General features: G+C 46.6%; 1 protein-coding gene across 1 annotated transcript in view; it reads right to left on the reverse strand.

Moving 5' to 3' along the window:
* The window catches only part of sema6ba (sema domain, transmembrane domain (TM), and cytoplasmic domain, (semaphorin) 6Ba), a 33,797-nt gene extending 26,303 nt beyond the window's left edge, over positions 1-7,494 (reverse strand). The window contains exons 1-4 of the mRNA XM_076295839.1: positions 7,389-7,494; positions 5,990-6,104; positions 3,358-3,418; positions 3,033-3,095 (exon numbers count right to left, since the gene is read on the reverse strand). Coding sequence (XP_076151954.1) covers positions 3,033-3,095; positions 3,358-3,418; positions 5,990-6,104; positions 7,389-7,494 — 345 coding nt within the window. The remainder of the gene's footprint in view (positions 1-3,032; positions 3,096-3,357; positions 3,419-5,989; positions 6,105-7,388) is intronic.
* Positions 7,495-27,074: the final 19,580 nt, after the last annotated feature.

Consider the following 27,074-nt stretch of genomic DNA (forward strand, 5'->3'; position numbering starts at 1 on the left):
AATTGCCTATAAAAACGTTATTACAACTCAGGAGTCACCTATTTCTTTTGGAAAGGGAGGCAGGTGGAAGTGGCTTTATTTAAAGCCCAACGTGTGGTAGTGACCACAGCTCAGTAAAAAACAATCAAGAGCCAGCTGGTGGCAGGGGAAATCTAAAGGGCAGCTGTGATGCCGCCCATGCCTACTGCAGTACCGTCAGGTCTGGAGCGTCTGGGCATCAGTGGGTCATCATACTTATGAGGAAGTGGGAGAAGCGGGGGGCCGGGGGAGGCTCGTCCCCATGCCACACGTCGTCGGCACCGGGAGCCGCTCATTATGGGAAGGGTAGGAGACGCGGAAATTCCTCTTCCCGTCGTGATGACAGGAAGGACGCCGAGGCAATCACTCCGCCAGGCGCGATTACGACCGTGATGAGATGGCCGCTCCGGTGCCCTCGCCGGTGAAGCAATCGTTTTTTTTTTTTTTTTTTTTCTGTTCTCACCCCGCGAGCCTGGGCTGGTGGTGTGAGCCCCAGCTGAGCCAGAGGATTCATTAAGCGAGAGAGCCATTAACAGTCCGACTGGACGATGACTCAGCACAACGGCCGGGCAGATGGCACAGCCCGGATGGGAAGACGGATGCTGTTGGCTGCCTGGCGTTCTCTGAGATTGTCTGTTTAGAAGTTAAGGGCTGGTTTGACTGACTGGATTGGCGGTCTACTAGGCAGCTTCATTTCTACCTCTGTCAGGGCAGTTAGGTGCATGTGCGCTCTGCTTCTTCCCCAAGCAGGCTGCCCCCACCACACATGAGCCCCATGTCTGTGTGTGTGTGTGTGTGTGTGTGTCTGTGTTTGTGTGTGTGTGTGTGTGTGTGTGTGTGTGTGTGTGTGTCTGTGTTTGTGTGTGTGTGTGTGTGTGTGTGTGTGTGTGTGTGTGTGTGTGTGTGTGTGAGAGAGAGAGAGAGAGAGAGAGAAAGAGAAAGAGAGAAAGGGAGAGAGAGAGTATGTTTGGGTGTGTAAAATCTGTATTTTAGTCCTCTCCAGATTCAGGGAACTGTAAGTGATAGTAAAAGGTATATTTGCATTCTGCTGAAACTGGCACTACCTGAGATCCCACTAAAAGTGTGATTTACACGTGAGTGTGTGTGTGTGTGAGTGTGTGTGAGTGTGTGTAGGTGTGTGTGTGTGTCTGTGTGTGTGTGTGTGTGTGTGTGTCTTTGTGTGTGCGTGTGTGAAAAGGATAGAATAACAATATTGAATTTCCCACCCCATCCAGAATGTGTCAGCCTAGATCAAGGAGCCAGATGCGTTTAATTACTGCTGCCATTACAGAGAAAGGCTCTAAATCGCACCTGACAGGCCTGTCCAGTGGCCCTAACTGCCCACTGCACCCCAAGCCTATCAGCACATGGCTTTATGTGTGTGTGCACACGTATTGGTTTGTGTGTGTGTTTGTGATTGTCATGGGTGTGTGTGTGTGTGTGTGTGTGTGTGTGTGTGTGTGTGCGTGTGTGCGTGTGTGTGTCTGTGTGTGTGCGTGTGTGTGTGCACGTGTGTGTGTGTGTGTGTGTGTGTGTTCACACATGTTTTCACACATGTTTGCACTAGTCTTCATTTAGAGCAGCCACTTGTCCTCCTCTCTAGCAGATAGATGTAAGGTTCTCCTCACCTGCAGGTGTGCAAAGAAACTCCCTCAATCTGTCTCTCTCCCATCCCTCTCTCTCTCACCCCATCCCTCTCTCTCTCTCCTCCTCTCTCATTCCTTGTCTGTCTATTCTTTTCTCCTGCGATCTGTCCTTTTGGTCCCTATCTCTCTCATCTCATAAATACAGTGGAATCTCACCCTCACAAAGAACGCCTGTCAGGTGTAATTTTCCCGGTGTGAAGGCGCCGCATTTTTAAAAAGGAGTAATCACCTGTGTCTCACCCAGCCACTCCCCACCTCTCTCTTCTCCCTTCCACACTCCAACACACTTAGAGTTGTGAAGTCACTCTCTGAGAACCAATTAAAGACAATTGCTGCTCTCAAAACACAAGTAAGTTTAAAAAATGTCTTGGGCTGTTACGAGGCTATTTCAGAAGTAAAGTACAGAGTTTGATGAGCAGGAATGGGCAGACACACCTGTCCATAACTTGTCAGGTGCTTTTGACATACCGATAACCAAACTGGGCGTTCAGTTCGCTCATGTTAGTGCCAACCCTGTGCTCCCGAGCCCCTGCGCCTCTTTAAAAAAAGACATGTCAGTCCAGCCCCTGTGGTGGGCGGCTGCTCTGTAATTACCTCTGTGATTAGCCTTTGAACCAGCAAAGACAGGCAGATTTGTCAGGCCCACATCAAAGCCTAATCAGCAGGTTGGAGGCTATTATTCCATAACACATTTTACTTGCGTTACTCCGCTCCGACTCAGCGGAGTAAACCGGGACCAGGGAGCGACCGGAGCGACCGTGCAGTGACGCAGTTAGAATCCGCTTACGCTTCCAGGCCTCACCCAGCCCGTAAATGAGGAATCCCGAAATGGGACGCCTTACACATTACATCACACTTAGGGCTTTTCAATTCTCTTCTCCACATGCATGATGTTTTCACCTGGTAAATAGGGAGTGTAAACGGCCAAACACTTGAGTGCTCTTCAGACAACAACTCAAGATGAGTGAAACAGAGGGAGGATTTGGGCAGTTCAGCTGCTTTGTGTCAATAATATTGTCATGTTATTGACTTATTTGTACAGTTGCACAAAGATATCTGTGAGTCAGCCTTCATGAATAGGTTTTCCACTGAAAGACATCTTCTCTGAGAGGCTCCCTTCCACACATTGAACACCTCATTTATTAACAGCGATTCAGCGATTACTGCAACCAGTTTGTAGACCATTTAGAAATCCTAATCTTCTGTGTTAATCAGTCCAGTCGGGCTTAAATGGGGATAGCCTGCCAGCATCACAATTAATTAGTCTTTGAACCTACATGGATGGGAGATTTTGAAGAATGAGATCAAAGTATTTCCAACACACACACAACTCCTCCCGGGCCTGTGTGCCATGTGTGGTGAGCTCACCTCGTGCTTGCCCTTCATCCGGCAGATGCGAATGTCATTCCTGTTGGATTCCCAAGTTCTCTTCTGCGATAAAAGAGCAGCATGAGATCAGAGAAGAGATTAGAGCAATCAATTTCCCTCATTAGATAAGTAATGACATCACTTCTGTGTGTGTGTGTGTGTGTGTGTCTGTGTCTGTGTGTGTGTGTGTATGTGGGCGCACACACTCATCCACAATTACTCAGAATCAGGTAAGTGTGCATGTGTGTGTGTGTGTGTGTGTGTGTGTGTGTGTGTGTGTGTAAGCTGTGTGTGAATAATGATGTAAAATGATGCTGCAACTCACCTTGCTGTAGAACATTTCATCCCCTGCAATGTTGTCCAGCTCAACTCTATAAAGGTCATCTCTGACACACACAAATAGAGAGAGACACAGAGAGAGAGACAGAGAGGGACAGAGAGACAAAGAGAGAGAGAGAGAAAGGCAAACAGGGAGAAGGAGGAATGAATCAGTGGTGGCACACATACAGATCCATCACACACCAATTCAAAAGAGTCAGACTAAGAGCAGCCCAGTCACCATTAAGACCCTTTGCTATAGAGTTACCTTCAGACACAGATGAACTTAACACCTGCCTTGGGCTCCATCAACACATTAGTTCCCATGGGGATGTGCATTTACAGAGAACAATGCAGCTATCGCTCAGTGCCATCATCAACTGCGACTCCCTGAGGTACCACATTACCACAAAGGCAAGACATTCACACTGAATTGTGAATAATACCTAGCACCATTCAGTTTGCCTTTTCTTAATGTCCAAAATATGATCATGTACCTTCATTTTGAAAGAGGCGTGAGTTACGTGTGACATACCTGGGGTCTATGTGTGTACATGGCTACACTTGCACATTTTGGCATGCTTATTGTAGACATACAACTTTGCAACATAATGCAATTCTATAAATCCTGACTGAAAGATTTAGACAATAGCATAGATTAATAAAGTACACTCCTACAATGCATAGAGGACAGAGAGTCTGAGTGAGTAGCCATTTTGGGCAGGGGTTGATGGGGTGCTGTATCTGGGGATGAGAACGGAGCTCTAAATCGGCCAGCGGAGCAGGATGTCCATCCAGCACGCTCCCATCGATCTGCAGGGATATTGGATTTTGGCCGCTCGATAGCGCTTCCCACGGCTGCTGTGATGTCACGTCCCTCTCTGTCACCCTGAGCTCCGCGGCGCTTTCTCTGGTTCTGGAGAGCAAACCGAAGGTGACATCAGAGCCACAGCGGGGGCCTTCACTCAGGATCCGCAGACGCTCCACACTCACTCAGCCCCATTCAGAAAGCGAGGGGGAGAGTTCCTCCAGGTGTATGAGTGTTGGGGATAGCCCACTGGGGAGAAAGTGTCTCCAAAACCCTGCTTAATGTGTACAGTAATGGCCACAGAGTATCATTGGGTCTTTAATTGAACATTTGTTTGGAAGCTTTATCTTCCAATTATCTCATCACAAAACTACATTGACTTCAGTAAGACTGCACTGTGGAGAAAACAATGCAAGACAAAGCTAGTGCTGACTCCAGAACAACTATACAAGTCCTGCATTCTGCACCACAGAATTAGATCAAATGGAACCACGCAGAGAATTCTTTTTTAGTTTGGTCCTTCAGGGAGACCCACTCATTCTCATAGTGAGCATCTTCCATCACTGTCTGAAGTGCCCTGACGAGGAGTAACTCAGCAGGATCACACAGCCCTGCTTTGAACACCTGCACCTCACTTGGTCATGATGCCGTTTGATGTTTCTTGGGTTCCACCGCGAGTCGCCCTTAGGGTACAGTGGGCGGGTGATAATGGCGTACATATGAGCGCAAGACTAACAGAAGGGGAAGCAGGGGGAGATGTCGACAACAGCATCAGTCCCCATCCCCCCACACCCCCCCTCACAAACACACACTCAAGCACGGAGGCCATGTTTGTGACCCTGATCATGTTTCAAAGTGGAGCTGAGGAGTCAGACTGTGTTGAGTTAAGTGAGGTGATGGCACAGATAAGATGCAAATGAGGAACTGCCCGGAGCAACATCAATTCCTAACTTCATAATGAATGTCTCAAGTGTGCTGGGGAGCCTTAAAATCATAGCCCGGAGTGAAAGTAATCATTTTTCAGCCTTTTTTGAAAAGGGGTTGTATACAAAAAGGGGGTCGAGTAGATGCATCTGTCTCTCTTGCCTTAGGCCTAAATCCTTGAAAAACCGGTGGCTTTGTGTGCTAACCATGTTTTGCGGTTCTGAATATTCACCTCCTGAGCAGACTGATTCATCGCCCTTGCACTTTATCTATCCCCACTTTAACGACTGTGTAAACCATGTTTGAGTTATGGAAAGCACTCCATAAATAAAACACCCCAGTTATTTACTGCAGGCCCTCCAGACACGACTCCCTCATAATCCCTCGGTGGTCAAATGTCAGGGTTGCGTTCCCTTACAGTGGACTTGGGTCTGCGTTTCGGGGCGGCCTCTTAATGGGCTTCCTCCCTAAGAGCCACGGCTGAAGCAGGCCTTAGAGTTTTGACAGAGATGGAGCATCAGCAGGAGAACTTAGAGACCACTGCTAACCCCCCACCCCCATCACCCCCCACCCCCACCATCACCATCAGTACTCCCTTTGACTCCTCACTCTCACTGTTAACCATAACCAGGAACATGTGTGAACCCCCGCGGGAGGTTTCAGACCTTCTTTTCCGTTACTTTGAAGAGCACTGAGAGAGGCCTTGTGGAGTGAGATTACATATCCCACCAACAACCCTGCCTTAGACTATGGACTATGAACATAAAGAAACATTCAACTCTGATGTCCCCATGTTTATTTGAGGTGTTCTCTTCGCCCATAGGCTTTAACATTCCAGTCATACATATGTGAGCCAGCCACTGTGCTGGTCACTGATGAGCCGCTGTCTGTGGCTGCTGTTGTTTACCTGCCGCCGATGTAGAGGGTACGGTTCACTTTGAGGACACTCTGGATATGCAGAGGCTCCTGGCGCACGTATGAGCGATGGGCTCGACCCAAAAACACAGGGTAACGCCTGGCCACTGAAAAGGAGAAAGGACAGAGAGAGAGAGAGAGAGAGAGAGAGAGAGAGAGAGAGGGAGAGAGAGAAGGAGAGACATAGAATGAAAGAAAGAAAGAGAGAGGAAACGTGAAAGAGTCGTTCTGACTCTTCCCTCCTCCGCTCTCCTCTCTGAGGGAACAGGCGGTGCAGGGGAGCCAGGTGGGGAAGGGTGACCAAGGAGGACAAAGCCATACATCAGTGGGGCTGCCTGCCCGGTGTGGACTGGGGCTGGGGCCCGTCCCAATGCCCTTGGCTGGCCTGACTGATCGGCTCATCCTTCTCGGCACCTTTAAATGACTTCCCCGCCTCCCCCTGTAATGATACTGTTGACACACACAAACACTGACACTGGAAATAGCCGTGCCCTTGCTAGCACATAGGCTCAGCATTTGAATCACAACACAGAAATTGAAAAAAGAAAAAAACACACCCCCACGATTCAGTTTAGCAGTAAAGTATTTAAGCATTTAGCATAGCACACGCATGACATTTTTGTGTTATGGTATGTGTTACGTTCATTTTTTCCTGAGCCAAACAGGCCTGATTGGCACATATTGTGCTCTATAAGGGGCCTGATGTGGAGTGATGGGGGCAGTGGAGAGCCCTCGGCTTCTTTAGCCGCTCATCTCAGCTGCTGGACGGGGCGCTAATTAAGAGCCCAGAATGTCAGTGCAAATCACATCGCTGACATTTCCATAAACGTCAAGTGGGCAACAGGCAAGGCGGTGGGCGATTCTGTGGATTTATGCAGGTGCTGTACATCAGAGCTGTGTGTGAGTGAGTGCTGTGAGTGTGTGCATGAGGGAGGGTATGCGTAAGTGTGTTCGGTCGTGGTTAAATGAATTTCCACAGCCCATGACAGTTGGAGCTGGCGTGCGTGGACATGCATCCCTGTGTGTTTGTACTGTACTGTATGTGCTCCCACAGGGAGACGTGTCCATGTGCATGTCCGTGTGGGGGGAGTCCCACCTGCCCTCCCCCTGCCCCTCTCCCCAGCCTGGGCCTCCATCTGCTCCCCTCCGCCCTCTGCCCCACCAGGCCACAGCTTTCTGCCTGGCTGCTCTGTAATCTGTGGCTGCACTGGGAGACCATTTATCATTATCTACCATTCCTGCACCGGTCCACCCCTCCTGACCCCTTACCGCACAGGGGTCTCCGACTGAACCCCACCTCCTCTGTCTCACCCATGAACACCCACCCACCCAGTCCCTGCCCCACTAGACCCACCCCCCCCCCCCATGCCCTGGAGAGGGGCTGCACCTACCCTCAGCAGGGGTGGAGATCAGAGGGCCCGGTTCCTCTGGAAACGAGGCACTGGCCAGCGGGAGAATCCACAGGAGCGCGGTGAGAGCCGAGTGGAGGGTCGCCATGGCGGCCGGGGAGGGGCACCAGCGCTGTGGGAAGAGGAGAGGAGGGGAGAATTAAGCTAAACAAAACACAAGCGCAAGCACAAATAAACACAGGACTGAATGCATTCATCAACACCAACACTAGACGGCACAGGAATGCCTGGTGCTGCTCCCGTAGACCTCCCCTTGTGCAAGGGCCTGATCCGTGTGAAAGATTAGCTGGTTAATTACTGGTGGTGCCATTCACACGGCAGGGCAGAGGTTAGCTTTGAGAGGAGTGCTTCGTTTTACAGCCCCAGTAAACAATCCCAGAGCCATTTAGCCTATTTTCTATCACAACACAGCAGACAGCATCTCCAAAGGTGGCAAATTACAGAGCCGGTGGCCGTAAAGCGCCTCTCTGCCACATTCTTCCCACTGTCTGGGGAGTCACAGGGACATCACCAGGGGGCTTTCACTGGCTACAGAGAGAGAGAGAGAGAGAAAGAGAGAGAGAGAGAAAGAGAGAGAGAGAGAGAGAGAGAGAGAGAGAGAGAGAGAGAGAGAGAGAGAGAGAGAGAGAGAGAAAGAGAGGGTCCCTAGAGGTATGGAGCTCATGAAGCAGCTCGTGGCGGGGGGATAAAGGCTCATGGCGGCCGTGTCCATGCATGAGAGAGTAGTCTCATTTCACTGGGGTTCTGCTCCGCTTATCCCCATTATTCCAGCAAAGGGTTAACACGTGCGTGCGTGAGACCAACACCACAACGACACATGCGTCTGGTAAGCCGTCTCTCTCTCGGCGAGTGGCGTGACGAGCCACACTCTCACAGCTTAGAGTCTCAGCTGCTGGACGAGACTGTTAATTAGGAGCCCGGCATGTCTAAACAAATCACGTCGCTGACATTTTCAGAAAAAAACATCACGAAGCCGTCACACAATATGAAGCCCAGACAGTGTGGTCTGGACACATGTGCATGTGGGATTCACCACGTCTGTCTGTGTGGTTGTTTACTCTCTTGTTCTCTTGTTAGGGCATTCCTATTAAACTGAGCGCTTGGAGGAAAAGCTTCAGACATGAGGCTGTTAAACTACCTGACAATGGTGCTTTATTTCTGCATGTTAAACTAGTCACACTCTCCTTCTCCTTCTGAGGAGCAACAGGATGTGAGTTGCAAAGCAACAATCCAGAGACCACACACACTCACAACACTCACACACACACATCCCCATAAACACTCTCTATCCTCTCTCTAACTCACACACATATGCAAACACATAGACTAACACATACATACATACATACATACTGTACACACACACAGTCACTCACTGATTTACTTTCTCTCTTGTTTTGCATATTCATGTATAACATATTATACTCTCATGTATAACAAACACTTTCATACACGCACACATGCACTCCCACACAAATTTTCACCTTCAAAATGACTCTTGCCCTCTCTTTCTCTTCCTACCACACACATAGTAATATAAACACATTATTCACCCATAGCACTGATTAGAGGTCTGCAGGTCAAGTAGCTGACCAGTTCAGGAGGTCAGAAAACAAAACTCTGCCACCATCTGTGTTTGCCACCTCTGGCTCCATTGTGCACTCACTAATTTATAATTTACGAACGACATGTCAAGCCAAAACAACACCATTACCATTCAAAATAAACCGCTGACTGGCCACAGCAAAGTGTCCACTAGCTGGGCAGAGGAATTTATTTTAGTGGGCTTTCTATATAATCAATTCAAAATCAATCAAATGTAATGTCTGATTAGGGAAACAAATGGACCGTCTCAGTGAACCAACGGTGGTAAAAAAAAAATGGCTGAGCCAGAGTCCAAACAGCTTGCTGTCTGCGTGTACACGATGTGGTGATTTAACTCGATTTGTCCTCCTCAACGGTGGGATGTGCCAGTTCATTAAATCCCACCATTTTTACAGGGCTGGAACAATGCAATTATGACCAGTTAAAGAGATAATGTGAAGAATAATGTAATTAAAGCCTCCCTTAGGATAGGGAGGAAAACTCTGATGCTTCAAGAGACCAGGGAGAGTGTGAGAGATAGAGGGACTTGAATCAACGACGACTGACCATCTTACTCTGATAAGTTCATCAGAAAGCCTGTACTTTCAGTATCGCTCGCTCTCCTAAAAATGGTGAGCTCCCTCCCAGGATGTGTGCGACAGAGAATATGTGTGAGACAGAGAGTATGTGTGAGACAGAGAGCATGTGTGAGAGAGAGTATGTGTGAGACAGAGAGCATGTGTGAGACAGAGAGCATGTGTGAGACAGAGTATGTGTGAGACAGAGAGCATGTGTGAGACAGAGTATGTGTGAGACAGAGTATGTGTGAGACAGAGAGCATGTGTGAGACAGAGAGCATGTGTGAGACAGAGAGTATGTGTGAGACAGAGTATGTGTGAGACAGAGTATGTGTGAGACAGAGAGCATGTGTGAGACAGAGAGCATGTGTGAGACAGAGAGCATGTGTGAGACAGAACGTATGTGTGAGACAGAGTATGTGTGAGACAGATAGTACAGTATGTGTGAGACAGAGAGCATGTGTGAGACAGATAGTAAGAGTGAGGCAGAGAGCATGTGTGAGACAGAAAGTATGTGTGAGACAGATAGTAAGTGTGGAAAGGGAGAGTGTGAGTGTGTTCTCTTTGTTTCATGAAGACTAAAGAGAAGCAGTAAAAGCACATGGAAGCATATGGTGAGACTAACACAACAATAAACTTCTTAGACACGCTTTAACGCTTCACCTAACCTTTTCCTCCCCCTGTCTGTCCTCTCTGCTCTTTATCTTTCCCTGTCTTTCATTCTTTCTGTCTTTTTCTTCCCAAGCCCAATCCTTCTTGACTAAAGCCCCTGGTGTGAAGGATGAGAGAGGAGCTTAAGAGAAGACACACACGTTGTCTAACAACACAAGGTGTCATTGACAAGGACTTTTAGATCTGGTCTTAATCTGCCCCTATGAACAGTGGTCATGATTCAAAGCTTCTTTATAGGCAGCAAAGTAAAACGAGATAAAAATCCATTTCTGTCTTTAAATAAAGACAAGTGAGGAAATTGTATCAGATAATTGCATTATTGAAGACTTCAGCATTTGGAAAACATCCTCAGACAATCAACCTTAAGGATTCCACTAAGTCAAATTATTTTGGAGTCCAATAGGATCTTATTAGATTTTGAAGGCAATCTTACTCTTTTTTTTATAGAGGTGCTCAGGAATTGTTTATGGATTTGCGCAAAAAACAAAACCTTTTTATTTTCACAAGGGATGCCATTACACATCCATTTCTAACAGAGGCCATTTCTGCATGAGCTAACCACAACATAAATAATGATCAGGGGTGATGGAGCTGTTGTTATTAGTATATAAAAATAAATTATTTGAAAGGGGGTTACCAAGGTGGGTCACACGGTCAAAACTGACCAACTCACAAATCAGCTAACAAGATAAACACACACTGACATGAACAGCAACACGCAGGAGCCCATAAATAAACCCTAATGGATGTGCAGTCTATGGGTCCTTCATGGCAATATTGCCCTAAAGGTCCCCAGAAGCCTATGAGCTTCCCTCTCCAAATATACACAGGAGCCCATATCACAGCCATCACTCACACCGCAGTCATATCCTGTCGCCAGTCTCAGGCTAGTTTCATATGATGGAAACAGCAGACACCTACATCTGAGATAAGAGAGGAGGGAAAGGAGAGGGGGATGGGGATGATGAGAGAGAGAGAGAAAGTGAGAGAGAGAGAGAGAGAGATGGATAGGGGGATTTCTCTCCCCTGTTTTTTCATGAGGGCATAATGAATAGATAGCAGAGTCGGGGTGTAAAGGCCCAGATAAGGAGGGTGTAGAGCAGCCAGAGACTCTACCCAATCATCAGGGTCCTCCACTGCCCCCCCCCCCCCCCCTACTCCCCCATCATGTTCTCTGTCTCCCCTCGTGCTGCCTCCCGCCTCTCCTCTCCTTGCCGTATGCGGGTTATGGAGGACAGGACACAGAGGAACACGCACTTCATTAAAGACTGACATGCTCTGGGTGAGCCAGACAAAAAAAAAAGGGGGGGGGGGGTCCTAAATCACACAATCACACACCATCAAACGACATGACACACACAAAGAGAGGACACAGACAGACAGGGGAAGCCAGGCTAAAACAGAATTTGAAACATGTTCATTATAGGTCATGACTATTACTGTAACATGCTGCCTCCATTTCCAACTATCTTGCTGCCTATCAACGTCTGATATTTCACCCTGTCAGACTTATAGGAATTCCATTCCATAAAAAACAATGAATGCCTGTGTCATATTGACCGAATCATCGACATACAGCGAGCAGTGGCTGTATTTGAAGGGGGAGGGGAGGTGGGAGGAGGAATGCCTAATGGTAAGAGACCTGGCGGGTGAGCTGTGTACTGTGTGACAATGAGGGGAAGCGGAGGCAGGTAGGCTAGATGGGGGTTTAGGGACACTGGCGTACTATTTTTGTATCCAGGGTGATGAAATGTCAATGAGCTACCTGTGTAGAGTGCATTAGGATCCAGCCAGTGTACAGAAGTACTGTATCTCCATCTCTGACTTACACACATGCACACACATAGACCACAAACACCATTACAGAGGGACAGAGAGAGAGATTAGATAGAGAGAGAGAAAGAAAGAGAGACAGACAATTGCTTATAAGATATGCTTCCCTTTTGTCTTTTGTGCGCGCACACACACACACACACACACACACACACACACACACACACACACACACACACACACACACACACACACACACACACACACACACACACACACACACAGAGTGAGTAACGGACGCCTCAGGTTTCCTCCCCAGCAGCAGCAGCAGCAGCAGTAGCAGCGGTGGTGGTGGTGGTGGTGGTGTCGGGCTGATCAGTATGCACCTCCAGCACGCTAGCAGCCGCACCTCTGTTTATTAATTGCTGTTGCTGCTTTCATACAGTACACTGATGACCTTTAAGCAGGAGTCTGCCTGTGCAAACACAGCCACCCCTCTCACACACACACACACACCTAGCACACGCACACACAGCTAGCACACCTAACTGCACTGCCACCTCTCGCTAAACACACACATTCACACACACTCAATTTATTCAAACACAGTATTTTCCTACCTTTTCTATCTCTCTCTCTCTCATTCTCTCTCTCTCTCTCTCTCTCTGTCTCATTCTCTCTCTACACACACATAAGGGCGTGTAACATAATCACAACCTCTACAACACCAGAACATTAATCATCTCCACGTACTTCAGTGGAACTCCTGCTCATTTTTCTCCAGTTCCAGCTCTGCTCCACACACACACACACACACACACACACACACACACACACACGTACACACGCACACACAGCCCCTTCTAAACTCACCCAAGGTGACTGCACACACACACACACACACACACACACACACACACATGTATGCCTTGCCTCCTGCATCCTCACAGTCCCACTTTTTGAATCGCCTCAGTGACTGGCCTCTGAGCCCCTCCCCTCCCCCTCCCACCCTCCCAATCATTCCAGCAACAGCTCACTAACAAGGCCGGCCGCTCTGACCGCCGGACTGTCATGATCACTATCAGATCACTGAGGTGCACACAAAGTGACCATTGTCCGTTGCCAGGCTGTGAAGGCCCCGTGCTGTTGGAGTAATGCGTTTGGTCAGTGATACATGAGGAGGAAGCGGATGGGAGATGTGTCAGATTAGAGGGACTGAAAGCCCGCAGCCTATAGGCTCCACAGCTCTTAACCTTGAGCTGTGTAATCACTGTTTCCATACAGTAGCCTAATTAGGAGTGGATCTCTTGCTCTGCATGACCCTGCGAAGCCTATTGATTGAATATTCTCATTAAGCTAGTTATTGACCAACTGCTAGCTTAGGTTCAACTTGCTCTCTCTCATTTTAAAACTCTCTGTCTCTCTCGCTCTCTGTCTTTCTGTCTCTGCCTCCCTTTCTCTCTCTCTCTTTCTCTAGCCTCAAGGGTGATTTGTAGTCGGCCACTATCTTGAACACAGATCTAAGTCTGTAATCCTAACAGGCAGTCGTTATCTGATTCTATCTTAGTGCGGACACATCCATGGCAGATCAGTTAAAAGATGGACATAATATCGCTAATGAAATGGACCAGGGAGAGTGATAGCAGAGGGCGTAAGCTAGAGATAAGAAGAATAAAATGACTTTTTGCTTCTAATGTTTCTGTGTTTAAAAGACCTTACACGTAGAGTGGAACTGCTCTCTCATTAAACCAATATTGAATCAAATGGAGGGAGTCTGACTGGAGGGGAACTGCATGCAGTCTCTGTAATAAGCCTGAAAAGAGCCATTGTGATTCTGCTTCCACCAGCTCTGCAATTACACTGGCCATCCAGCACATGCCGTTATGTTAATGGCGGATAGGGACATGATATGACACCCCGAATGCTTAGAGTCCAGCGGGCAATTGGCCACTTTCAAAGTCACCAGGGCTCTCCAGAGTGCTTAATTTGGCTCTGCAGCGAGGATGGGCTGCTTTTTATGGGCCCATTTTACAAGAGGAGCCTGATGAAGGGCCTGTTAACTGGTGGGACTGTGTGTGTGTATGTCTCTGTCTGTGGTCAGTCTCTCTCCCTCTTTCTGTGTGTGTATGTGCGTGTGCGTGTGTGTGTGTGTGTGTGTGTATGTTTCTAAATCAGGACAGAGAATGAAGTACATGCTCACACAAAGACAAGGTGCATATGTACATAGGGCAAACTGTACAGAATGTTGAATGGTGTATGAAGGTTAAGGGTGAAATACTAATTTCATCAATTACATCAATTAAGTCTGCCAAATGCACTATACAATGAGGGGAGAGGTATTGAGAGGTATAAACAGAAAATGAGAGAGGGGGAGAGAGGCAGACTCAAATTGCTCTCTAGCATGTGGCTCTTTCATGTCTAAAAATAACAGATGCATGAATCCACAAAACAGACAACTCTCCCTTTCTCCATCTCCTTCATGTGTCCCCACTTCCCAAGAGGACTGTAAGGTGTGTTCATGTTCACATATTCCTTTTTCGCCTTTTTTATGTATGTGTTTCTCTGTGTGTGTGTGTGTTTCCATTCAAAAGCCCTACAATATGTGCTATCCATTCTTCAGATAATAAGTGCTTCTTCAACTGTGCTTCTTTGTCTCTGTGTGTATGCATGTGTATCTGGTGTGAACTTGTGCCATCTTAAGCAGCCTGCATTTTCCCCCAAAGCATAACTGTGAGGCGACCCAGACAGACGGGCAGCACAGTACAGATTTGTGCGGCTTCATTTGGGCTGTCTCTCTATTCAGCGGCTCTGATTGAACCCATTGTGTGCATCTGCGCCGGCTCAACCAGTCTGGTGTGTGGCTCAGCGGGGAGCCTCACTCTGCGGTGGGCAGTCTGGCTCTGGTTCCGTGGGGAGAACACGGGGTGGAGAAGGAGGAGACGCGAGTCGCTAGCCGTCAGCACACAGCTGTGCAAACCCCGGCGAAGGGGCACGTCTCAGAGGTGCCTTTTGCGTTTACGTTTGGCGATTATGGCCACTTGCTGGGTCTTTGTACTTTGTCTCAGGTAACAACTGTGAATGTGCCTTTGCTAGGATGATTTTGTCACTAAAGGAGCAACTGAGTCTTCCGACGACGAGAGTTTGGCAAATGACAGTTACTGCCTTCTTCCTCACGAGAGAAAACAAAAGGCACATTGAGATAAAATGAGTCATTTTTTGCGATTGCTGTTATGGTGTCCAGTTTCTCAGAATAACTCATAACATTCCTGTGTGCTGTCTGCAAAACACCTACCTTTAGCCCAAAACAGACAGTAGTAACATTAGCTGATTGCAGCAGACATGATAAAACACGGATATTAATCTAGCATGTGTTTTATTTCCCCAGATATCCAGGATAGTCAAGGGCAGAGAAGCTTTTTTTGTATTTTCTGAACACATCCCCCCCCCCCCCAAACTCAGAGCTGAGTCCACCCACCAGTGCACCGGCAGAGATAACGGTAATAGCCACCTATCACAACAACAACCATCCCTGTGCTTGGTGGAAGATGGTAGGTTGCGAGATTGCTTTAACACTTTTTCACTTGATATTGTGACAGTGACAACAAGATCACACACCCCTTGCCTACCTTCCACTTTCTCTCTCTCTTTTACACACACACACACGCACACACACACACGCACACACACACACACACACACACACACACACACACACACACACACACACACACACACACTCACACACACACACATACACACACACACACAACCATGCTCTTGCATGTGTCCCTGCCAGCTCTGTTTGGGAGGGAAGTCAAATGTGTTGATTGTTGCCTTCCCCATTATCCGTTCACACCGAGCACTGTATGTGAGGGAGGTGACAGTGATGCCTGCTTAAAACCACGGTGTGAATAACAGACTTAGAGCTGTAATCTCCGTTCCATTAATTAAAGAGAAACGGTTAATTACCATCACAGGAGAGGGAAGAGTAAATGAATGGAGCTGAGGTTGAGGATTGGAATAGGTAGATTCTGTTGTTCCAAATGTCCAAAGAAATACCATTACATGTATCAGATCATGAAGATAGATGATAGGATTGAAAAACAAGGCCCTACAAATGAAATATTCATTTGGCTTTTGATCACTGATACATTTCCTTACTCACCCATCACACCTAAACACTTTGAGCAGGTACGTGACTGAGTTTGAGCATGAGTAAAGTGAAATGCTGTTCTGATGAGAATTTTTCACACGGCACAAAACAAGCAAGCTGGCCTGTGCAGTCCAGAGAGTCTGTGTGCAACAGCCAGTGGCCAGTCCACCGGTCCACATGGCATCACATCACTGTGTCTGTTGAGCTGCAGCACTCACTCAGGCCTCATGTGGCTGTGCTGAGGGCCCGCTCGCTCCTCTTTAGTTCAAAGAGACTGCTGCACAAGCTCACACACATGCAAAGTCACACACACATACACACACACACACACACACAAATACACACACACACACACACACACACACACACACACACACACAGAGAGAAAGAGAGTCAGCCAGCTGCCACCACTTAATGCCTGTTGATTTATGGGTGCTGCACAGGAGGGACTGCAGCAAAACGCTGTGTAATCCTGTTCTCTCTCTCTCTCTCTCTCTCTCTCTCATCACACACACACACACACACACACACCCCTCTCATTCCATCATCACATAGTCCATATTACTGTTGTGTGCAGTACCACCACCATCTAATCCCATGGGAGGGAGTGGGTGCACTTTAAAATTCACGGTCACCATTGAAAGCACAGAGAAACTGAAATGCTATAACTGTTGAAACACTCGACATTTGCAACCCCTGCAAACTGGAAACATTTTATGGTCATCACATTTGGTAAGGTTAGACAATTAAGTCATCAGTGATTCTAACAAGCATAGTCATTTTAGCCTTTCTGTAAACGTTAAAAATGTGACCTTTGAATGGCTAGTCAATCACAAAAGTGGACATACACAAGCACACCTAACACTACACAGTATCTCCTAGCATCTTCAGACTGCAAGAAAAAGTAGTGTAAACACCCAAATCTATAGCCTATCATGTCCATAATATAAGAGGGTTCTCTCATGCATGCCTCCCATAGGCCCGTAAGCAACCACTAGTTCACTCTGCACTCTCTAAAGGCCTGGATATCAAACACCCCCACACTGTTCCTCCACATGTTTTGAAAGCGGACGGGATGAGAGAGGTGCGTTTGCGGGTGCGGGAGAAACAGATGATGCACTCCCGCAAATTAATTATATGCGTAAAATAACATAGAAATGATTAAACTAGTGTATTAGAATTATAGTATCATAATATTGTGTTAGGCAGCATTAAAAAACTGGGTTTAAGCAGACTAATTGACGGATATTGTCGTTTAGGCCTACGTGGGTTCAATTCTTTCCTGCTGCCGTTGTCGAAACTCGAAATCGAAGGTAGCCTATGACAGAGAAAAAAGACACTCGGCTACTTCAGATGTTAGTGCCTTTCTAAAGAACGGATGCCAGCTAGCATAGCTGTGTTACAGTAGCCTACATTCAGAATTAAGACACTTAAAATCAGACATCTGGCAGTCTTTTTCAGTTGTGTGTGTCAAGTGCTCCTTTTGTGAGACAGAAGGCAAAACTGAATATCCCTCCTGCATATCCTGCAGGCTTTTGTGGGCAGGAGTGGGACCTAATACAGATGCGGGCGGGAGCGCGACTAGAAATGACACATTATTGAGCGGAACAGAATGTTAAAGGAGCGGGCGGGCGCGGGACTGAAAAATCTGTCCCGCGCAGACACTGCAATGCTCTCATACTGCCTGGACCACTGTTGTTGGCTCTGTTGATGTTGATGTGTCTGCATGAGAGAGTGTTCACTTGTGGGGTGTGTATAGAGATACAGGGTGTAGAGAGATGTGTGTTGTGATTTTCTCTTTTTTTGTTTGTTTGCAAACACCGCGCTCTCCCGTTTGTTTTCTTGTTTGTTTTCTTGTGGGTGCGTGATCCAGGGAACTCACAGAAAATCACAGAATGGTCGCACTCCAAAAATCTTTCTTTCTTGCTTTTATTCCATTTAGCAACAGGGGTCAACGAACTCCCCTGTTGCTAAATGGAATAAAAGCAAGAAAACCCCTGTTGCTAAATGGAATAAAAGCAAGAAAGAGCGACCATTCTGTGATTTTCTTTTTTTTTGTGCCAGTGCATATCACCATGCCCATGTGACACACGTGTGTGTCTATGTGTGTGTGGGAGAGTGTGTGAGAGAGTGAGAACCAGAGAGAGAAAGAGAGAGAGATGGGGTGAGAGACACAGCTATACAGTATGTTCTATCTCTGTGTGAGTGTGGAGTGTGAGGAAAAGGTTGTGTGTGTGTGAGGGTGTGTGTGCGTGAGGGTGTGTTTGTGTGAGGGTGTGTGTGTGTGTGTGTGTTCTACCTGGCAGGGCTTGTTGCCTCTGCTTTCTGTCAGTCACTCCATAGCCTGCCCGACCCAGTCAGACGCCCCCCCCCTCCTGGCCACCGCTGACCGACTGGAGCTGTGACTGGAAACAGGAGCCGCCCCCAGCGCTCACTCTCAATTTATGAGCCTCCGTAATTCTGGAGCGCACCTCATCACTGCTAACAGGTCCTCATCCATATGCATGACCCCAGAAAGGACCAGCCCATCATATCAGACCCACCCAGAGTCAATAGTTTAGGTTCTATATGTCTTCCTGATAGAAAGGAAAATAAAACAATGCATAAACCAACATTTATGGCCCTAACAAACGCAGCCGGCAGATTGAAATGTAATATGAAGGAGGCTGTGGTTAGGATTTTCAGTTTAGTTGGATCAGGGGATGGAGAGGAATGTAAATCAACTGTAAACATTGTAGTGTTGTGTTAACATAAGAACCTCTGGAGCCATTGGTAATGGTACTGGCAATGAAAATAATCCTTTTTATATCAAATACTCCACCTCAGGCTGGTTCTTCCCTCTGTCTTATCTAGTCTGCTAGTGACATCTGGTATCACAAGATGCATTTTTGGATTACAAGGACTACACATGAAAAGGCTTAGATTGCCTTTGATGAATTATTAGGACAGAATTAAAACATTGACAAAATTGTGATAAAATTCCAACATAAATGTGGCTCTCATTGCTGCATCCCGCCCCCCACCAATCCCCACAAACACACACACACACACACACACACACACACACACATTCACACAACCACACACACAAACACACATTCACACAAACACACATTCACACAACCACACACACAAACACACATTCACACAAACCGCCACCTCTGTTGCCGTGGAAACTGTTAGCGATGTTCAACAGAGCCATTCTCTAGCAGCAGATGTAAGAAAGCAGAGCGAGAGAGAGAGAGAGAGGAGAATGAGTTATTTTCCTTCAGCTTGGATGCAACTCTCTCCCAATGGCAAAAATGGATTTGGGAGAATCAGTGAAATACATATTGAGAAAGCGCAAAACAGTGGAGAGATATGTGAAGCAAGATTTGAATCAATCAATCTCTTATCCCTCAGAGAGAACGTGTGAATGCAATCACTAATGAGTTCCCTAAAAGGCAAACAGGGGCCAATTATGGCACACTTGGAATCTCACAAGACTCAAGGCCTCAGTCAAGCATGGCACACTTCACACTCCTCCAACTAGTGCAAAGAACACTCTTTCACCCCCAAACACTGACAAGAACAGTCTAACCTCATTATCACGATCTGCTTGGCTCGTGAGAGAGCAACATTATAAAAGGGATTTTTTTAGTTTTGATTTTAGATTTGAAATAAATAAGGTAATATGATTATATAGAAAAACAAAAGACAGTGGGGAAAAACTGAGTTGAGTTGTTTCAGTACAATCAGTATCAACAACAAAAGAAAGAGAGGACCAGAGAAAATAGAGGAGTGTATGTAAGGGTGTGTAACGATATGTGTGTGAGTGTATGTAAGGGTGTGTAACGATATGTGTGTGAGTCAATCAAAGAAATACAGGGGAGAAAGACACAGGGAGGAGAGCATAGGTAGCTCCATATGCCGAGCACACACACCTAGACATTTGTGACCAATTTATCAATAATCCCTCTCTGCTTCCACAGTGTCTTCACTGTGCAGGGCATCATATCCCTCATTAGCATCTACAGCCAACCCCTCCCACACACACACACACACACACACACACACACACACACACACGCACCCACACACACACACCCTCCCACACACAAACACACACAAACACCGGCACTGACAAAAATATATTTAAATATATATATATATATATATATATATATATTATTGATGCTGTATGTTAATGAATTCACTTCACTGGATAAAAGCATTTTCAAAATAAATTATTATAACCATACCAAAATGGTGTAAATATTTAAAGATTTGACATCTGGGTGCATGGGCAAGGTTTAGTTGACACAAGTCAAACCGGTAATGTATATTCTGATATGATGTGATATGTTAAAGCCTCTTCACATGCAGTTATTTTTATCTATTTTTAATTACCTTAACAATGTTTTTGAGAGATTACTATACCTCCTGGGTAACCGTGGCAACTGTCAGTTTATTATCTCCCATAATAAGACCCCTGAGGCAGTGATGTGAGAGGCAAATAGGATTATTAACTTAATGAAAAGGCAGCACGATGAAGCATACATCTAAAAACAATCAAACTGCTCTCAGAGCACAGCCACTAATCTGCATGTTCAGTACTAGATGATACTGCAATGCAACACAAGAACCTGATGCGTGAGATGGTGGCTACTACAGCACTCCATGCACAGACATGGAGCACAGATGCTCCATGATTAAGTTTAGCATTCAGTGTGACCTTTTGCTATCCGGTGGGATCTTTTCCTAAACTTGTATAAACGCAGAAACTGTTTGTACAAAAATGTATTCAAATTGTGCTGAGCGGTTTCAACAACATCTAGACCAGGGTCCATAATTAACCTCATATATTCCAATTACCACTGTATCGTCTGAAATGCACTTCTCTCAGGGAAATGATTTATTGCAGAATTAACATGGTGTTACAGTAATACAATCCCCCACACATGAAACAGTTGTGGTAAAATAGATGGTGTCATTAGTACACTGTTCAAAACCATAAATGTGATTTGCTCTTTAAACGAGGATGGCATATCAGTTTAACGGCAGAGGATAACGCAGAGGAAGAGTCAGCACTCGACGACTCACTCTCCTCTCCGTTTCTCTCCACCTGCCTCCATGACAACCAGCTCCGAGACAAAAATCCTAACTGCAGCCTGTAATTGTGGCTCGACGGCGCAGAGTCGGCGCATTGTGTGTGTAGTGCGGCGCATTCTGTTGTTGTTTGGGGAGTCGGCGGGAGGACAAATGCTCGTCCAGGGCCTCCTGCGGTTAGTGTAGCAGACCGGAGGACAGGAAGAGGACTGGGACGGAGCAGCAGAGACAGAGGGACAAAATGATCACCAAATCCCCCATCTGTGGCGGCTGTCGCAGGCCATTTGTTTGCACAGCCAGACTTATGTTACCATGTGTTGTGCCTTTGTTTTTTTTTCTTTTCTTTTTTTTCTTGCATGATGAGTGCGTATATGTATCTATGTATATGTGTGTGCTATTGTGTGTGCTTCTTTGTGTGTGTGTGTGTTCCATAGTATGTGTGTGCTATTGTGTGTGTTTCTGTGCGTGTGCGTGTGTGTGTGTGTGTGTGTGTGTGTGTGTGTGTGTGTGTGTGTGTGTGTGTGTGTTTGTCTGTGTCTGTGTGTGAGAGTGAAATAGATTGTGTACGAGAGTGTGTGCCTTTTGAGATAAAGCTTCAGCTGTGACTGGCAGAGATGGGGAGACCAGAACTTAAATCTGTATTCAGCAAGGTGAGGATCACAGGCCGAGCCTTGGGCACTGACAGCTAAGGACACTGCAATAACACCAGCCACATCTTCCTCTCTCTCTCTCACCCTCTTTCTCTCCCTCTTTCTCTCTTTCTCTGTCTCTCCCTCTCTCACTCTCCACAACCTCCCACCATTTCAGGATTCTTTCTCACACCCTACATTGTTATTCCTTTGTCTCCATCTCTGTACTCCTCCTTCCCCCTCTATCCAATGCCCTGTGTTTATTCTCTTCACATTATTCTCCATAATGAGCTCATTCTTTACTTTCTATCTGTCTCATCCATTCTCTCTGTTCACCAACATACACATACTTGTCCATTGGTTTGACAAGTGCCCCTGAGAGGAGTAGCAGTACTGATAGTTTGCAACTAAACCCCTCAGCACCTAATTTGGATTTGCTTGTATGGTTGTGTATTCTTGCACCTGTCAGGATATCCGAGTGGTTGTGAAGGTATCAGTTATGGATCCAACTTCATAATGAAGTCCCATTATTCCATGTCTAACCAGCTCAGGGTTGAAAAATCAGAAGTGACTTAGACATTTAGACACACACTCACACAAACACACACACACACACAGTGTAGGAATCAATCAGGTCAGGTCATTATCTTATCAAGAGACAGCATTATTGGATAATATGCTCTTTTTCTTAGTGCTTGTCTCTCATGGCCAACTCCCACAGGATAGTAAGGCAATATTGCATTCTTTCCCTTTCGCTTTTTGGGGTGTACATTTTGTAATGCACTTTTCAATTTTCTGGGCAATTTATATGCTAATGCAAACGTTACATCCACATTAAATTTGCTAGCTAGCTCCTGGGTTATCAAGTGACAAATGGAAAAGACCTCTTGTGTTTCTTTCTGCAGGTAATTAAAGGGCTGGACTGAGGGCCTGAACACGCCCCAGCAGTCTGGACCTGCCGAGTGCCCCCAAAGCCCCCCCCCCACCATCGCTCTTTCTCTTTCTCTCTCTCTCTCTCTCTCTCTCATATACACACTCTCTCTCTTTCTCTTTCTCTCTCTCTCTCATATACACTCTCTCTCTCTCTCTCATATACACACTCTCTCTCTGTCTCTCTCTCAAACTCACACACACACATGTACACTCTCTCTCTCTGTCTGTCTCTTTCTCATACACACACTCTCACTCTCTCTCTCTCTCATATACACACTCTGTCTCTCTCTCAAACTCACACACACACATGTACACTCTCTCTCTCTGTCTGTCTCTCTCTCATACACACACTCTCACTCTCTCTCTCTCTTTCTCTCTCTCTCTCTGTTCCCTGTCTCCCGAGGCTGACCAAAGGCATTTTGGTGTGAGGTGAAATGGGTTGAGTTAACAGGCCTGGACACAGTTTACAGCCACCTCTAATGGGATCATGATCCAGAGGAACACCGAGCCCTCAACCACTCAGCATCTGCAGTGGTTGTGTCTCTCACTCTCTCTCTCTCTCACACACACACACATGCACACATACTCATACAGACACATACACACACACATACTCATATCATACAGACACACACACACACACATGCTCATACAGACATACACACACGCACATGCACACACACACACACGTACTCATACAGACACACACACACATACTCATAAAGACAGACAGACAGACAGACACACACACACACATTTTCTCCCTCACATTCCTTGACCTCTCAACAACTCATCATCTACAACAGCCTTTTTTAGACACAAATACACATGCACGCACACAAACACACACACACGCACGCACACAAACAAACACTCATACATAGAGATGCTCTCTCACTTTTTCAGCATGTGTGCTCTCCTGGCTGTTTGGCTCACACATGTCACGTCGGCCTCGGCAGTGAGGTGCATGTTGACGAGTGCGCACGGGGTGGGGGGTGGGGGGGTTTGCGGGGGGGTTCTCAGGCTGGAGGTTGCAGAGGAGAGTGGAGGGGAAATGAAATCAGGTCCATCTGAGACCTGCTCCCGCAGCTCAGAGACCTGTGATTAAATTCCCTTCCCCATACTGACAACGTGCCATGAAAGCCATCCGAGCCGCTGTGCAGAGGGCTCTTAATTTCACCGGCTGATATGACAGAAAGTCACAAAAAGCATCACAATAATGGGATTGTGATTTGATCAGCCCCGAGCTGAGGCGCATCTCATTCGTGAATTGGTGTGCGATCAGATAGATCCCCGCGTATTTACACAGTACTTCACGCCCAAGTCAGCTGAGGCACAGACTGTCGTCTACAGGCACGGCGGCGCCCAGGGCAAATCCTCGTCTGGTGGAACTGCTGCTCGCAGACAGCAAGGAAAACAGGCGGCTGTTTATCTTGTTTGTCTCTTTAAGAGACCCCTCTTTCAGTACATCTCTCTATTAAGAACGGGGTTTTCTGGATTCAACTGAGAGTTCTGCAAAGCCACAGTTTCTCCTGTCCTGTCATTGGTTTGCAGAAGCTGTCCTGCAGCGTCTAGGCTGATCACCCCGACAGATATTGTACTGACAGTTCATTAGGCTGAGGTTTTAAAAGGCAACCTTGTTGTTTAGTCATACCAGGAGCACATGACACAGCCTATCTTATCAAGGCCACAGTAGAGATGGCTGTCCAGCGCTGGCACAAACTGTGATGGTTTACTAAGAGCGAGACCAGATGCTGAATAAGAATGAATGAGTATGAGACACGCTTACCATGCTGACAATGTAACCAGACTTATCCTACATTGTTTCCTCTGAGCAAACACTGCTATTCTGTTCATTCTGTGCGTCATTTCATTTTGGGTAATGCTGCATTTTCCATAGACAAACACCAGCTGCGTTCACATTCTGTTGTGCCAGTGTGTTGCCAGTCGGAGCAGAGAGGGGTGGGGGGTGGGTTCCACCAGGAGAAATGCCCAGGACAGGAACCTGTGGGGGCCTACGGGAGCCAGGCAGGGAGGCACAGACACCAGGCGCACTTTTTAGACACGGTTAATTGGGAGGCATTAGCATATTCATTCCTTGATTTTAGGGCTCTTTGTTACTATTGGTGGTTTCAGGCACACCTTTTTGTGGCTAATGATAGCGTTTAAAGATATCCTTGGCTTGTCTTTGAGATCAGCACATGATGTTTGCCCACAAGACGTATAGCAAGCACAAACAAGGACACACACACACACACACACACACACACATAGACACACACACACACACACATAGAAAACCATGTGAGCGCCTTGGCACATATACAGGCACATTTGGGTTTGTATGATTGTAGGTTAGAACAGCAGTGTCTCCACCCCCCCCCCCCCAACCCCCTTGATATCTCCCCTGCTCATCATGGGAGTACTGCTGCCTGCACAGCGCTCCCCTTCAGGAGGAAGATGTGGAGGAGAGACAGCGGCAAGGTCAATGCAGCATTAAATGTGGGTTATATGGAGTGTAATTGCATTCCCACTTTGAACACAATTGTCATGTGGAAAAGGGCACATGACAAACAGTTTTTCTCAAAAGAATAGCACACTCTTTACAGGCCAACTGATCCCTTTACACGTTTCCACAGATGAAAGTATTGTGCATCGTTACAGAATATAAGAATTCACAAATGATCCTCAGGAAAGGTGGAATTATTTCTCAAGTACGCGGTCTAAACTATGTCAATATTTCAATTTCAAGACCTTGCCACTCATTATGTTCAGAGGTATGAATCATCTAGAATCAATAAATCAATAACTACAGACCAAACTGGATTAATCAGTGGATCTGTCAATTCCATGAATTGCACTTGTTTGATTGATTAGGAGATTTTGAGAGAAATATCCAGCTTCAGAATTTATGGTACAAAAGATGCTATGAGCAACAAAATGACATGATGGGTACCCATGTGTCTATTGTGATGAGTTGCCTGTTTCTGTACCCTGAATAGTTACACACTAGATGAAGACCAGCTCGCCCTTCCTCCCTCCCTCCCCACATCTCCACCCCTTCAATGCTTCGCCGTCTCCTGGCAACTGCTCATGGCCGCACCACTTCCCTGGAGTCCAGGGAGCACTTCCTCTGCTAGCTGCGTGGCAACCATTCCTCTTCGCTCGTAACTGCTCCCAGGGCTGTCTTTGATGGGCAAATCTATTTCCAGAGCATTGTAAGGGCATCCACAGGCTGCCGCCACACACAAGCACCTCGCAGTAACAACCCAAATGTGGCCCTCACTCATCTGTTGAGCGCTTGTCATGGCAAGCCGTTTGTGAGTGCAGATTAAACTGTTATTCATCCGTTTGTTAAAATAGATCCTTGGGTGGTACCCATGCCATGCTTATTGCTCACACAAATGCTCATTGACAGAGGATGACCGGCCGGCAGGCAGGCAGGCTGAGGGAGAGGGCAGGCTGCATTGTTGGCTTTGCCGAGGCTGTTTGTTTGTTAACACGTCTGCAAAACAGGAGCCAGGATGCCACGCCCACCCCCTGTGAGGTCATTTCAATACAGAACGGAAATGGAAACCAGGTAAAAAAACTAGACTAAGGGAAACACGGATGATCTGATAGATGTATGGGACCAATGTGAAATGTGGTATTTTTTTTATTATTTCAATGAAAATATCCTAGTGGGTTAATGCTGCCATTACAAGGTGATGGTAATTTTGATACCATAGATGAATAGAGACCCAGTCAGACCAATAGTATGAAAAATCAGGAACAGAGTTTATTTACAATGATGCGCATCAAGGGAGAGACAGAATGACTTAAAGATCCATCAGCTGCTCTAACTGGACAAGGAAATAGTTAGGATATAAGTATCCTTCCAGGCTGACAGGAGATGGCGTTGGTCATCCCATGACTACACTGAATCAGTCTCTGATTAGTGGCAACCTGGCAATCCGGAGCAGATAGCTACTGACACAGCCATGCAGAACAGTGAAACACTGCAAAGTCATAATATTCCCGCTTATCTCTAAATACAGTCACACACAGATATACACGGGGACAGTACAGATATCATACAGTCATTACATAGAATCATACTTTTAGTATCAAAGTGACCCACTAATGAGAAATGCAGAACATTAAACCACATATTGGAATATTGGACATAATGTTCTATTCCACTTTCTCTCAAAGGCTATTCTGATGAAGGCAACTGAGTGGAGTCAAAGTGTTTGTGAAAACTCTCTTCATCCTTATA

This window comes from Alosa pseudoharengus, unplaced genomic scaffold, assembly GCF_046254945.1.
Source record: "Alosa pseudoharengus isolate Yale_2024_CS ecotype anadromous, Long Island Sound unplaced genomic scaffold, YU_APseudo_1.1 YU_APseudo_1.1_scf_2, whole genome shotgun sequence".
In the NCBI taxonomy this organism is placed as follows: Eukaryota; Metazoa; Chordata; class Actinopteri; order Clupeiformes; family Clupeidae; genus Alosa; species Alosa pseudoharengus.